Below are 14,708 nucleotides of genomic sequence, written 5' to 3' on the forward strand. Positions count from 1 at the left end.
TGTCCGTTTCCTCTTCTTTAAAAATAAGTAAGGGAAGTAAACAACAAAAACACATAAGTGAAAGCCTCACCCTGCACTCACCTCTGTAACCCCCATCCCCACAAACTGAAAACAAAGAAACCGAGGAGCCGTGGTTTCTACTGGAGACAGGGTCCACTTAAGCAGGCAGTGATCAATCCTCAGCTTTAATTTCTTAATGGCTGGTTTGACCCTCTGGCCCTGGCTCTTCTCTGCTTCTCAAATTGTTTTTAAATGGCTTCACTTTGCGAAGCTCTTGGCTCCTCTGATTGCATTAGTATCGGGCTGAGCGGGGTAAAGGCTTTTGTCGCAGGCTACATTAGTGTTAATTCATTGTGTGCACGTGTGTGTTTGTGTGTGTGTGTGTGTCTTTCTGTGTTTCTATGCCACATGTCTCATGGATGTTCTTGTGGATTTGGACATGTGTATGTACTTCAGACATTGATTGAAGTATTTTAGTGAAGCTGATTGTGAGGAGTAAAGTGACTTTGTGTGTGTGTGTGTGTGTGTGTGTGTGTACCTTTCTCTTATTGACTGAATGTTTAAGCGAGGCTTTCATCAACTTTTGAGGTTAGCGTGCTGGACTCTCGTGATGATGACGTTAACTTCACCGTCCACTGAACATAATAAGACTCTTTGTTTTGAAACTAACATCACACTTGACGTCGCTAACCTTTGTTTAATTAACTTTTAGAGAGGTGTTTCCTTTTTTTCCTACTTAATCCAAGTAAATGGATGTCTTGCACAGCTCGAGGGTGGAAGGTTAGTTTTGGTACTTGATGTTCAAGTTTAAATATCTCCAGCAATGATTGACAATCAAGTAATTAACTCACACGTTGTAATTTCCTTGTTTATTAGGATGCTGATTACACTATTAGGAAAGAAGTGGGTATTGTCAAATGACTTTCTGTTCATTTGCATATGCCACGCGAGAGTTGATCAACTTGGCATGAATTTGTGTTAGCAAAATATGTTTGCAAAGCTAACTTTAAATCAGCTGCTGAGTACTGACAGGAACTAGAAAGTATAAACTTTTTCCATATGAGCTCCTCTACACTGGCTCCCTGTTAAATCTAGAGTCAAATTTAGAACTTAAAATCCTTCTCCTCACATACAAGGTCTTGAATTTTTAGGCCCCATCTTATCCTAAAGACCTCATGTTACCGCACCTTCCCAGTAGAGCACTTTGTTCTACGACTGTTGGCTTACTTGTGGGATATTTAAAAGTAAAGTGGGAGGCAGTACCTTCAGCTTTTGGGCCACTCTTCTGTGGAACCAGCCTCACCCTGACTTCTTTTAAGATTAGACTTAAAACTATCCTTTTTGTAGTTAGGGCTGGATCACGTCACCTGGAATCTTCCCTTAGGTTTTCTGCAATAGGCCTGGGCTCCTGGGGGCTTCCCATGATGCACTGTGTGTTTCTGCTTCACTCACCTTTTTTCACTCTGAGTTTATAAACCACAGAGTGTTTATTCATCAGGTATTATTAATCTCTGGTTCCATCTGGTCATGGCAGATGTCTGCCACTCCAAGAGCTGCAGGTTCTTCTTGTTAAAAGGGAGTTCTTCCTTCCCCCTCCCACTGTCGCCAAGTGCTGGCTAATAGGGGGTGATCTGATTGGTGGGTTTTTTGAGGTGACTATTGTGATTTGGCTTTATATAAATGAAAGTGAGTTGAAAATGAAGACCTATAACACTGAAAAGGGAGCAAAGATGCCATTGATACTATGGAGAGCTAATAAACTATCTTCCATCAAACAACAGATGCAACGAAAGCAAAAAAAAAAGAAAAAAGTTGTTGACCCCCAATTCAATAATTTAATGATGTAAGTTAGCAGGAGCCAAAATGGGTAATAGGTTTTCTTTGAACTGCTTCATGTTCAGAAAAGATATCAAAAGGCTGCTTTGACTCAGAAGGCAGCACAAAATTTCAAATTCCTGCTTTGTTTATTAGACTCTTTGCTTTCTCATGGTTGGCCTGACAAAAAAAAGTAGTCCAAGTTATATTTTTAACTTACTGGCTACCAGACATGACGCGTGTTCTCAGTCTAATGCCTGTGTATGGGAAGGCATTAGAAAGGGTAATTACTGTGGCCAAGTGGACAGAGATGTTTGTCTCTCACCATGACCCTCATCACTGCTGAAATCTTCTGTATTTCACTTAAACTTGCTCTTTTATGAATGATTATATTCTAGTCATCAATCAGCAACCATCATCCACCATTAAGTGTCATCATGTAACCTACAGTAGGGACGCTAATGTCGTTCTATTTTTAATAACTTTGCAGTGTATATGTGTGTTTCTTCCTCCACATTTATACAAATCATAGGACGGCTAAGGATCCACAGCTCTGGTGGTGCTTGTAGCCTAATAATAGGACAGTCGAATGGTCATATTGCTAGCACACTGATATTTAGCAGGTACAATGCTATATGTAGTTTAGCATGTTGGTAGTAGTAGATGGAAGAGTAATTACAAAGTAATTACAAAACAGCAGTTGAACGGTCCAAAGGAACTGCTGGTGTAGCTGGTGGGAAAGTCTGGCCATAAACAAAGTCATTATAATCAATCCTTTTGAGACAAATTCATTCAGTGGTTGTCAAGATGGCAGTGCCACTGTCAGACAGGCATTTTATTCCTAAAGCCAGCCTGCTAGCTTTTCTAAAAATTGGCTGATGGCACGAAAAGTTGATAGCTAGCTAAATCACAATGATAACAGCTCATTAACAAGGGCTCTCTTTGCATTGTGGGAACTATCACCACATCCACAGCCAAAGACACCACTTGGCAAAAACTGACTGTCTGATTTTTTTCTTTTAAATCACATTATTGATAATTTTCTGCTCTCTTGGTGTAATAGGGATATATTTTTCTCCTTCCTCAAGCCTGCTAATTCAGAACAGCAGATGCTCCTCCTCCTATTTTCTTCCTCCTGTTACCCCATACATTTCCACTTGTGTTATTTTGCAACACTTACACTTGCCAGCTTGAAGGCTGTGTGAGAAAATGTTTCTGCAGGCCCTGATTTATTTCTTCCCCTATCGGTTTCTTTCTTTTTGTCTCTCTTTACTCTCCATCTCCCTCCCTGTTGTTTTTCTTTCCTTTATCCCTCTATCCTGCCTTTATCTGCACAGTATCAGCCCCACTGACGGACTGTTATGTAATAGTCAGGTGGTGGGCTGGCCCGTTGAAAGGCCTTAAAGCCCGACTGTCCTAACAGACACTGCCTCTGCTCCTGCTTGTAACTGTTAGAGTCTGTCTCATCTGCAAATGATTGTTAAAGATAACAGATGCTTGTCACATCTATTCTGTCAATTTGTAATCAGTATGTCCTTTTTATTACCTCAAGTCCAAACCTGTGTTATATTAACAAAAAAGGACACGCCAGTCCTTTGAAAGGCCTGAACCTGAAGCAATTTTTAACCGTTTCTTGAAAAACAGAACTAAGTGCCAAACAGCTACCATAACACACATCTGCAATTTGAGTAATTTAAAGTAAAACTGAGGGAGAAATCAGAGAGTTGACCATGTTAGACCAACAAGGGTTTTGTAAGCAGTGTTTTGTAGGTCTAGCCACATGAGGTGACCATATGGTGTAACTTTCCCTGCCAAGAAGTGTTTAATTTAAATGCCTTTCCACCTGTCTATACTTTGCTTCTTTTCGGTCTTACCCAATTCTTTCAAGATGGCAAAAATATTCTTTAAACAACTTGGCTGTCGTCATTATGACTGCTAGTGAACGCCTTTGACTCAAACACCATAAATGTTCATGTAAGAACAGTGAATGCCTACATGAATTAGCTGTTTCTAACTGAAGTAATTATTGACACCTACTGTATTCCCACTGGGCCTCCCACATTGCCTGCGGGCACTTTACAATAGCACATTGTGTTCGGGAGTCACGAGCGCACTCCCTCATTATACAAAATGCAGTGTGTGTACATCTTCAGCGCATTAACTTTTGCCTATAAATAATGAAGTGAAGTTCATCAAGGAGTGAGACGAGGATTTAGTGTCCACGGAGCTCAGCTGCACTTGTGCTGCTTCAATCTGGCGCATCGAGGTTATGCCTTTGTTTATTGAGATTTACTGTAAACACTTTGGATACGTTTGAAATCACGAACACGTAAATGTCCAAAGGACTCTACAGTTTTTCAGGCTTGTACTCTTGCTGTGAGAATGTAAATATTATGACAGGCAGCTCCAGTAACTGATCTACATTTGTATTGCTTAAACAGGTCCGTGGTTATTATTCTGTTGTACCTTTATATTTGATAGTTGCTGTTTATGCCAAAACATGTAACTTATGTTTTATTTTATGGTGATTTTAAATGAAGTGAAGCCTTCAAGCCACAGTTCTCCAGACAGGCAGCTCCATCCGCACCGCAACATGCACTCATAACGTGTCTCACATTCCTCGTGTCATATGGAGAACATACTTTTTAAATTCTCATCCCAGCCTTCTTCAATTCCTCAATAACCCCAGCATGCACCTGTACACTCCAGAGGGCTATGTGTACGCATTATTTACCAATTTTATATGTAACAATAAGCACGCTAAAACACCAAACTCTAACTACAATCTGCACGGGTTTGCTTTTCTGCCTCCAGGTGCTGATATCTGCTGAAGATGAGTACTGGGAGGGGGGACACCCCAGAGCCCCCCAGAGGGGGAGACTCTCTGAAGAGGAAAGACTGTCAGTCAGACCTCCTGGGGCCCAGGTAAAACCTTTATCCACCACACACAGCCTCATGATACACTGTAATACATAAATGACAATAACAATTAATCAGAAAGCCTTATTACTTCCTTAAAGAACACTTGATTATTAATTATATAGCTCCTCATTTTGGTTGGTTAGATTTTTGACACATTATTAAATAAATAAGTAAGTAGTTATAAATGGCATGGTAGTTTATGGCTCATTAAGAAGAAAAGGGAGTGATTAATGTGGGTCACTATAGAAAAATGCTGCTGCAGCATCTTTGTATACCACAAGTTGACTGAATGAACTGTTGTTTGATGGTACGCTGCAGACTATAATGAGGACACATTGATGTTGCGTCTGAGGTTGAGAACTTAATTTTACTAAGTGTCTCTTTGTCTCCGAAAAGAGAAGTAGTCAGTATGGAGAGCACGCGAGTAACTCTCGGATATGTAGAAACATTTTTGGCAACTCAGTGTAAGATTACTGCACGGTGCAGCAAAGTCCTCGGCTGTTATATCACAGCTATATTATCATACAGCGCAGCACCGTTGCAGTTATCGTGGTTTTGACTTCATTAGTTTCTCTCAATGATGTCGTCATTTCCCTCCTTATCCTCCAGCCCTAAGAGGAGCACTGAGAGGAGAAACCGGGAGCAGGAGAACAAGTACATCGAGGAACTGGCAGAGCTGATCTTTGCCAACATCAACGACATGGACGACCTTAACGTCAAGCCGGACAAATGTGCCATCCTCAAGGAGACGGTGAAGCAGATCAGGCAGATCAAGGAGCAGGGTGAGGATATGCTCTTGTGTAATAATAATAACTAAATGTTAATAAATGTGCTTTGGCAGTTGTGCTTGGAAAACCGAAGACACCCAGTTGTTTTTGATTCGCCAGCGTTCAGCGTGTTTGTCCGTAAAACTTCTCAAATGTACATTTACAAATAAGAGGAAAAGGCAGGGGATCCCCCAACGTAATTACAAACAACAGTCAAACAGTCAAAACTAACTGCTGGTGGAGCTGGAGGGAACGTCTGGCCATTACCAAAGCCATTAGAATCTATCCTCTTGTGACAGTTCCATTCAGTGGAGGCTAAAGCCAGCCTGCTAGCATTTATAATTAATGACTGAAGGCAAGAAAAGCCGATAGCTAGCTGAGTCATGATGAACAGCTCATTAACAAGGGCAAGCAAAGCCACACACTCGTTTTTTGACTTGTCAGCATTTCCGTTTTTATCTTTTTGGTCGTTAACCAGGTTTACAGTTACAGAAATTTACAAAAAGTCATGATATCTCCAAAGTACAACACTACAATCGATGGAGAATTTCTAGCAAAAGATGTTCCTGTTGCGAAGAAAAGTACCAAATCGCAGTTAACCTCAAAGTTAACTCGCACACGTGCTGAATAGTTTCATCTGCCTTAATTACGACGAGTTTATACACGTTAAAAAAAAAAAACGAACTCCTAACGTCCCCAAAAAACTCCCAGACTTGGTAGGAGTTACTTTAGAGACTACTGATAGAAGCCCTGAAGAAGAATGTGATGAAGACAGTTATGAAAAAGACCATGTTAGCAGAAATTGTATTATACAAGTGTAATAATAACTGTTTTAAGAATAACAACTACTCCTTTTGGTGAAAACCAGTGCCTGGAAGTGCCTAAGAGAGAATCTGTTCAGCAATCAATTTTAATGAGTCCAGATAAGTCATAAGAAAATTTCACCTTCTAAGGAAAGCAGGAAGTTCAAGGCAGATCAAACTCTCAGATGACAGTTTCATAATCAAAGAGAGTCTATTCATGTTTTCACAGTCACAAACATGGAACAATTGCCTGAGGAAAGCGTTGCCATTGGAAGTGAAGAAGCGTAAATAATATTAAGTCTGTAACAACTTAAGTGCTGCAAGCACATAAACTGAACATGTAATTATTGAAATGGCTTTCTGCTCGTCTTATGTGTTTAACTTGTACAAAAGGAAACCACACTAATGACAACTATCAGCACAAAACTGTCTTTTAGCATAACTTTAACACCTAAGTCTTGAAAAACAAAAAGTCTGGCTCCGTCCTCCGTGTAAGTCCCCATCTTCTAGGACCTGCAGTAGACTCGACAGACCGATGCGGAGAGAGGAAATGTGAGTGTAAACACAGACTCAATAATGACAATGTGTGTGTGTGATGATGGTGAGACAGACAGACAGAGGCAGGGCTGTTATGTAACACTGACCAACATGATGTGAGTCTTCAGAGGAAAGCGGGCAGACCTGCCTTCATCACAGTCTCACGACTTCTTCAGCTCCTGCACGTCTTCCCTTTAGTCCTCTTCCTTTATCTCCCAACCTTTCTCACCACATCTCAGTCTTTACTCGTTGCTTTTTTTAAAACACGAGTCCCTCTTTTTACAGTGTCATTTCATTTTAACGCCACATTTTTCATCATCACTTCTTCCCTCATTTCTTCATCCTACCAGGTTCTTTCCTTTCCTTTCCTTTCCTTTTCTTTTTAATTCTTTTATGTCCTTATCTCCTTTTTTACCCTTCCTCGGTCTACTTTAATTCCTTTCAGTCATTTTATTCATGTTTTTCTTCTCTTCTTTTCTCCCTTTTGTTTATTCACTCTTTCAACCTTGATGTAATTTTATCCTTCTTTATCCTCGTCTTTCTCCTCTTTTCTTTCCCTCCCGAGCTTGCTTTACCCACTCTTTTTCCTCATTCTTTTATCTTCTTTTTCATGTCTTTGTCCTTTCATTTCTGTTCTTTTTTATCCTTTTGTCTTCCTTGTATTTTCTTCTTTCTTCTTTGTTTGTCTTGTTTTATACACTCTTTTATTCTTCTGTTATTTTCTATATTTTCCTTTCCTCTTTCTGTTAACCTGTTGTATCTTTCATGTCTCCTACACAGCCTCTGTCTTATCTCTGTACTTCCACTTTTTCTCTCTTGCCCATATCTTTATCTCTTATCTTTGCTGGCTTCATTACTCATTTTCTCATGGCCCCTCTCCTCTTTTAGTTCCTGTGGTCAGCCACTTGGTGTCCATGTGTCATGGCGCAGTTTGCATTTGAAAACAACAGCTGAATAAGCACACGCACTCGCATACACACATACAAACAGATAATACACACAGCTGCCTGGTCAACTTCAGAGATCCACTATTGTCTGCATCTTTTTGACCTGCTGAGGTCGATTTCACACAAAAGTTATGAATTCAGACAAAAAAACATGTCACATGTCACCTGATGGAAAGCTCACAGAAACAAACAGGTGAGAAAATAGCATTGTACGTACCCATTCATGATAGTCAGGCGACAAGGTGTGTGTTTATGTTCTTTGGCTCACAGCTCATATTTACACTTACTGCAGGGTAAAATTCTAGATGATGAGTATTTGTGTAGTGAGCGTGCACTACCATATGAGTGTGCCGTGTCCTTGGTTTCTCACTCAGATGAAAAAAACAAAAAAAACCAAAAACAACGCTCTGCTTAAGGCTCCACAAAGGGGATTTCACTAACCAGCGGGTGACATCCATCTCTATGACTTACTGTAAGCAATCAGTTGTGTTGGCACTTAATTTCCTGTCCGTTACTCAATTAACCAGTTAATTATTTCAAATCTCAGCTTCCTAAGCTAAATAAGCCAGTGCAGAGGATGGGTTTGTTTTAAAGAGTGTTAACTAGCAATGAAAAGGGTGTAATCATCATCCGTTGTCCACCAAGATATTTGGAAATTCTGCATTTAATACATGGCTCTCCATAAAGAAAACTGTTCTTTTCTATTCTGACACATTTCTGCAGCCTGCTTTGTTTAATGTAAAACATATATAACCATATATTAGACATTTTATATTCATTTAGAAAAATGGAATCTCACCCACTTGATGGGAGATGGATTTTTTTCTCACCCTGCTTTGTTTAGCTGAAGTTGTCTCATTGTTCAAACTGCTGCTTAAGGTGCTGGCTTGAATAAAGCTGTTTAGATCTAATGAGCTGTGCGTTCGTCAATACTGCAAACTGCATTATGTATAGTACACGGCTGTTAATATGCAAGTTTGACTGCTAGTATTGAGTGTTTTTGCTGTGATGTTTAGCTTGAAAGTTATTTTGATTATGTAAGCTTAATTTATAGGCAGTGGTATGCAGAATAACTCTTTTGCTTCTTCGTGCAAATTGGGGCTTTGGGGTCCAAACCTGAGTGCATAAATTGATCGTGTCAACTGGAGTGTAACATATTTATTGATTTAAAAAAAAAATGCTGAGTATTATTGTAATACTCTCCAACGTGCACTGCAGAGCCACCCCAGGCTCTCTGTGACAGGGTTTAAGGCTGATGACTCTGTACAGCTCCGGTCCCACAACAGGAATGTCAGCTATGTGGTCTAATGGGGCCATGGGAGGCTTAACAGTCCAGTGGTACAACCAGGGAGGAGAGTGGAGACTGGCCTCTAGTATGGCTACGAAAGTGTAAAATGTAGAAGGCATTAGAGTAGTGATACCTGCTGCCCGCGACATCCCCACCACTGAAACCTACACAGGATCGTGCTGCTGGAAGATTGGTTTAGAGTTTATATAAGCACAAGGTTAGAGTAAGGACTAGCCAAAGAATGTAATGTGTGAAAGGTCTTGGTGCACATAAAAAAACACAGTCTCTGAGTGGGTGTGTGTTTGCCTGAAGGCTTCATCATCACAAAAACAATACTGTCAGTGTTTTCTGTGAAAATAAAATACCCACTAAGAGGGAGAGCTACAGTGAGAGCTTCAGTCTGACAAGATAGTTTTCCAAGAAAATGAGCATATTTCTCCGATGCACATACAGTGAGCTGGTTCATTGGAAACAAGCTTTCCTTTTGATGCTGCTGACATGCTCCATCATCAATGAGTCATGCCTTCATTAAATAACTTAAAATGTGTCGTGCAGTTTTTTTCTTGATCTGTTCCCTGTTGGATGGTAAAGGAATGTAGGGTCTTTTTTATTATTGTTATTACCTTATCAATACTTTTAATATTGATTAGGTGTGTCACAGTAAGTGTATACTGAAGATAACTATGATTTTCTACAGATTTTTTGCATCGAGGAGTGCAAATCTCAAGTCGTTACAGCCTTGCGTTGAAACCATTGAACAAGAAGATCTTTCTTGACTCGGAGATGAAATTTTGTCATGTCTGTTACAGAAAAGGCTCCGGTGGCCGATGCAGAGGAGGTGCAGCAAGCAGACGTGTCGTCCACAGGCCAAGGTGTTATTGATAAAGACACTCTTGGGCCCATGATGCTGGAGGTGGGTTCAACCAACAGTTTGTGGCTACAATACATGTGTTGGGGGGAAAAATGACAGCCATGACAGTCATATCAGTAATAATCAAAACAAGCTATTTTTTAGGCACGATGGTAAAACCAAAAAGGATTACTGCTTTTGTTGCTGCTGCCAAAACTGAGGACAAGTGAATAGTTTCAATTCGCTAATCTAGCGCTTCATAAATTTATGTACTGTGACAATGATTATGAGAGCTTCTCACTGGTTTCTGATGCTATCATCACAGCAGTTGAAATAGGGCAAAAATGCAAATGCTAAAAAAGGAGATCTGACCTCATTATGGCTGCAGATATTTCATGTACGTTGACAATTTAGAGCATCTTCCTGCAGCGACACAGAGTGATAAGAGTTTCTGTGACAAACTCTAATGCAGTCATCCAGCCTACTTGAGTGTGAGTGCGCGTATGCACGGGTATGTGACGACGTATAACATGGGACCCGGTGAGGTATAAATACCTTTGTGAAAAGCCAGATTAGAAAAGGAGGGGCGGAGCCTGACTACACATACAGACAGGCTATATATAGCGTTCACCAGCAGCAACGCGCACCGAGGTGTCGGCCTGGAGTCTGTAAGATAAACAGAATTCAAGCAACATCTTTTTTCCATTATATTCTATTCTGCACCGGTGTCAGGATACCTTTGTGTAAACATGGGTGTGCTAAAGGAAAAAAAATCATAATCTGTGCATTAAGATGGAAAATGAAAGAGAAAATACACAGAAAATCACACGGCGGTCACTGGGATGTGCTGCGGTGCCTCGAATCATGCTCGGTATTTGAGAATATTAGCATTTATTTATAGTAGTTATCCATCTAAACTTTAACTGAGTTGTAACGTGAGTCTCTCCCAACTTGTCTTCTTCCCATTTTCCCTTTCTTCCCCTTCATGTTTTCTGTTGGCTCTCTATTTTCTCCCTTTCATCCCGTCTTCACATCCACCTTCAGGCCCTGGACGGCTTCTTCTTTGTTGTCAACATGGAAGGCAACATAGTGTTTGTGTCGGAGAACGTCAGCCAGTATTTGCGCTACCAGCAGGAGGAGCTGATGAACACCAGCGTCTACAGCGTGCTGCATGTTGGAGATCACACCGAGTTCATCAAGAACCTCCTGCCCAAGAGCCTGGGTGAGAAAGTTATTGACTTTGGCAGCACTGAGAGAATCTTCACTTTCTTTTTATCTTACAACTCTGCCATGTTGATAGAAAGCAGAAAAAGTGATTGGTTTAGATCATTTTTCATGTTTTGTAATGGGTTGTGGCTAGTAGCTTACTGTTGGGAGCATTTCCTGCTTTGTGAAATGAGCTTTTCTTGTAGCTTTTTTATCTTATATCGAATTTGTTTGATGCTGCAATGTTTATGTTGGAAATTTAACATGCTCACGATGTCTCCTCTTTGTTTTGGCATCTCTCCCTGTCTCTCAGTCAATCATCGCGATTCGTCCAACAGGAACAGCCACACCTTTAACTGTCGCATGTTGATCAACCCTCATGCTGACGGTGAAGCCCGGCTGACCTCGGATCAGCAGGAGGCGGCGCAGCAGAAGTATGAGACCATGCAGTGTTTTGCTGTCTCTGAACCCAAGTCAATCAGAGAAGAGGGGGAAGGTATTGTCTCTCCTTATGCCAGTATACTTGTGTTTTTTGTCACTCTTTTCTGTCCTTTTATTTTTCTTCTTTTATTTTCTCAGATTCACTCGCTCATTTTCCATTTTTGCTCTGTCATGCCTTTATTCCTCGCTTCCTATTTGCAGTCCCCGTCTTTATGTCTTCTTCTGTCTCTGCTGATTTGGTCCCGTTTTTTGTTATTTCTCACCATGTAGTAGAGTGACTTTGGCCCTTTCACTTGTGTGCACATCTTTTACACTGTTATTTCCTTTTTTTTTTCTCCACCACCCAGTCTGTGTCTTGACTTTCTGTCACTTTCCTATCACTCTTACCATCCTGGGTCTCCCAGTCTCTTGTGTCCTGTCCTCCTTCCATCATCACTTCTCTCTATTTTCCCTCCCATCCACTGGAAGAGACTAATTAGTGTGTGGCACTTTGTCATCTTCCCATCTAATCTAATCACACACACATGCACATTAGGGAAAAGAATCTGTCTGCCAATCTAATTTTAGATGTCTGACAACCAGATATTGTGCCAGTGTCTCCCACGTCAAGAGGAGGATATCTGGTGGACGGAGTGAAGGCTGCAGGTTGAGACTGAGATTTAGGTTGATGTGTAGATTGACTCTGACTGAGAGTAGCGCTGACATCGATGTCGGGGGTGAGGTCACAGTTGTCCTGTTTGATTTCAGTGCTGAGGTGAAGCTGTGGGTGTGTTTGATGTTAGGGTTGTGGAACAGACAGGGTTAACAAAACGGCTGAGAGTAAAGCTGAAGCTGCTTTAGTATTCGATCTAGGCTGGTAGAATGATGTGGGTAGGAGGTATGATGCCCCAGCCGAGGGGATGAAGATACACCTGGGAGTCACACTATTACATACACCTGTACAGTTGAACACATTCCAGTTTTTAGATGTTTATAACATTCAGTTTTTCACACATTCACCGACGCTGTATCGACTACATTATATTTTGAGGTGCTTCACTATCGAAGGTTGCTAAAGCTATAAGAGCCTTTCATTCGCAGTCCCTGTTGCATTAGAAGCAGGACTTATTCTATAATGTAACCTGTTTATTTTTCGATTTTGCAGATTTCCAGTCATGTCTCATCTGTGTGGCAAGAAGAGCCCCTGTCAAAGAGAGACCTGTGATGCCCACGTATGAGAGCTTCACCACACGCCAGGATCTTCAAGGTACATCCGCAGAGCTAGGTCTTGAGTTAATATGCTGTATGATCTGTGGTAGCTTGCCAGCATAAAATACAATAAGAATATGTTGTTAGTATCTGAAACAGCTTCAAGTCAGCCTGGAAATGATGCTACTGTCCTACTCAAAGACATTATTTATACCTGGCTTTCACCATTGCTGTGCTGGTGTGGAATCAGACCACCACCAAAAATGTTGATAGCTTCTAAAAGCAAATTTTAGGTAGCAAATGATGAAATAATTTCTGTTGGAAGAAAATAAGAGCAGGCAGAATCTTTTGGCTGCATCTGTGAAATCTGCAGATGTTGCGCTTCCATCTTTGGGTCTATATGTGTATTGATGCATATTCTAAAACATGACTAGTAATCTGCAAATATCAATGTCATATTTTACCGATTCAGGTAAGATCACGTCACTGGATACTAGTCAGCTGCGGGCATCCATGAAGCCAGGCTGGGAGGACCTGGTTCGACGGTGCATTCAGAGGTTCCACCTGCAGAATGAAGGGGAAATGTCCTTCGCTAAAAAGCACCATCAAGAGGGTAAAACAGTTTTCTTCACATTCATCCATCTGCTTCCTTCCACTTATACAGCTCCAGGTTGTACGTGGGGATAAGCAACGGAAAATGGTCTTCATGGTTCATTAACGAGTCATTTTAAGCCAGGACATGTTCATTTTACTTAATAGAAAGTTTGAGTTGTCTGTGTTTAAATCTTAGGAAATAACATTTTCTGCCAAAGGCACATTTTATTATCATAAATATCCAAAAATTATAACTATTGGTCCATTTGTACTCATCCAATTTTGGGTTGCAGGGGTGCTTTAAACTGCCAGCAGGATTAGTCACAGGACTAAACATACAGATAGACAACCATTAACACTCACACCTACAATTTGGAATCGCCAAATAGCCTGACCCATGCACGTCTTCAGACACACAAATAACAACACAGAAAGGCCCCAGTCTGGATTTGAACCCAGGACTTTTTTTGGTAATGCTGCTAACCACTGCACCGCCACTCCACAACAGCTACGCTTTTCTGTACTTTTTTTGTTACCAGAAATGAATTCCCTCTACTAGTTTTACTCAGTATTTATCATTCATATGATGATGAAACCTGATTTTTTTTTTTTTGGTTCCCAGTGTTGAGAAACAGCCATGCGCTCAGCCCTCTTTACCGATTCTCCCTGGCTGACGGCACCATCGTCTCAGCGCACACTAAGAGCAAACTGGTCCGATCTCCAGCAACAAATGAACCACAGCTATACATGTCCCTCCATGCCCTGCAGAGGTACCACTCACTCTTTCTTTTCCTTTTGTCTTCACTACACGAGACCCAGTGCCCTTTATGTGTCATTAACTTATTGTTTTGTTGAAAAGAAGATATGTTGCATTTTTCACACAAAAGATTTTGAGTTTCTTGCTCTGAAATATTTCTTTTAGATTTAAGACAATCAATGTAAGGTTTATCTTGTTCTAATTCCAACAAAAAAAAACATTGACAAGTTGTAGTAAATGTGTAACTACAACCAAATGTAAAAACATATGGTCAGAACAAGTGACAATTATGTCACACACATAAGACTTGAACAGTTGTTCAAATGACTACTTTAAAGCCTAATTTACAGTAGAAATATACTTGATTGGTACATCTGGTACATAAATTACTTTTGGTCTCTATAGCTAATTTCCTTTTTCATAACAAAAATAGGAGCATGACCGTTTAAAAAATAAATCACCTGTTTAAATTGTAGGTTTAAAATTTATATCATTAAGCATGTGGCTCCATCTCCGCAAATTAAATCTCTGAACCAGACCTCTTGTTTGACCTGCTCTGTTTGTGCCTGTGCATTGTGCACACCACTCAAATG

General features: G+C 40.6%; 1 protein-coding gene across 4 annotated transcripts in view; it reads left to right on the top strand.

Annotated features, from left to right (window-relative positions):
* The window catches only part of LOC102785671 (nuclear receptor coactivator 2-like), a 54,627-nt gene that overhangs the window by 22,072 nt on the left and 17,847 nt on the right, over positions 1–14,708 (top strand). For all 4 annotated transcript variants that reach the window (XM_035915655.2, XM_035915657.2, XM_006808439.3 and 1 more), the window contains 8 exons: positions 4,630–4,740; positions 5,347–5,519; positions 9,889–9,992; positions 10,974–11,151; positions 11,449–11,631; positions 12,721–12,822; positions 13,237–13,377; positions 13,981–14,128. In XM_035915655.2, the coding sequence (XP_035771548.2) occupies positions 4,649–4,740; positions 5,347–5,519; positions 9,889–9,992; positions 10,974–11,151; positions 11,449–11,631; positions 12,721–12,822; positions 13,237–13,377; positions 13,981–14,128 (1,121 nt within the window). In that variant the 5' untranslated portion in view covers positions 4,630–4,648. The remainder of the gene's footprint in view (positions 1–4,629; positions 4,741–5,346; positions 5,520–9,888; positions 9,993–10,973; positions 11,152–11,448; positions 11,632–12,720; positions 12,823–13,236; positions 13,378–13,980; positions 14,129–14,708) is intronic.

Source organism: Neolamprologus brichardi, chromosome 18, assembly GCF_056152115.1.
Source record: "Neolamprologus brichardi isolate AB-2024 chromosome 18, ASM5615211v1, whole genome shotgun sequence".
NCBI classification, from domain to species: Eukaryota; Metazoa; Chordata; class Actinopteri; order Cichliformes; family Cichlidae; genus Neolamprologus; species Neolamprologus brichardi.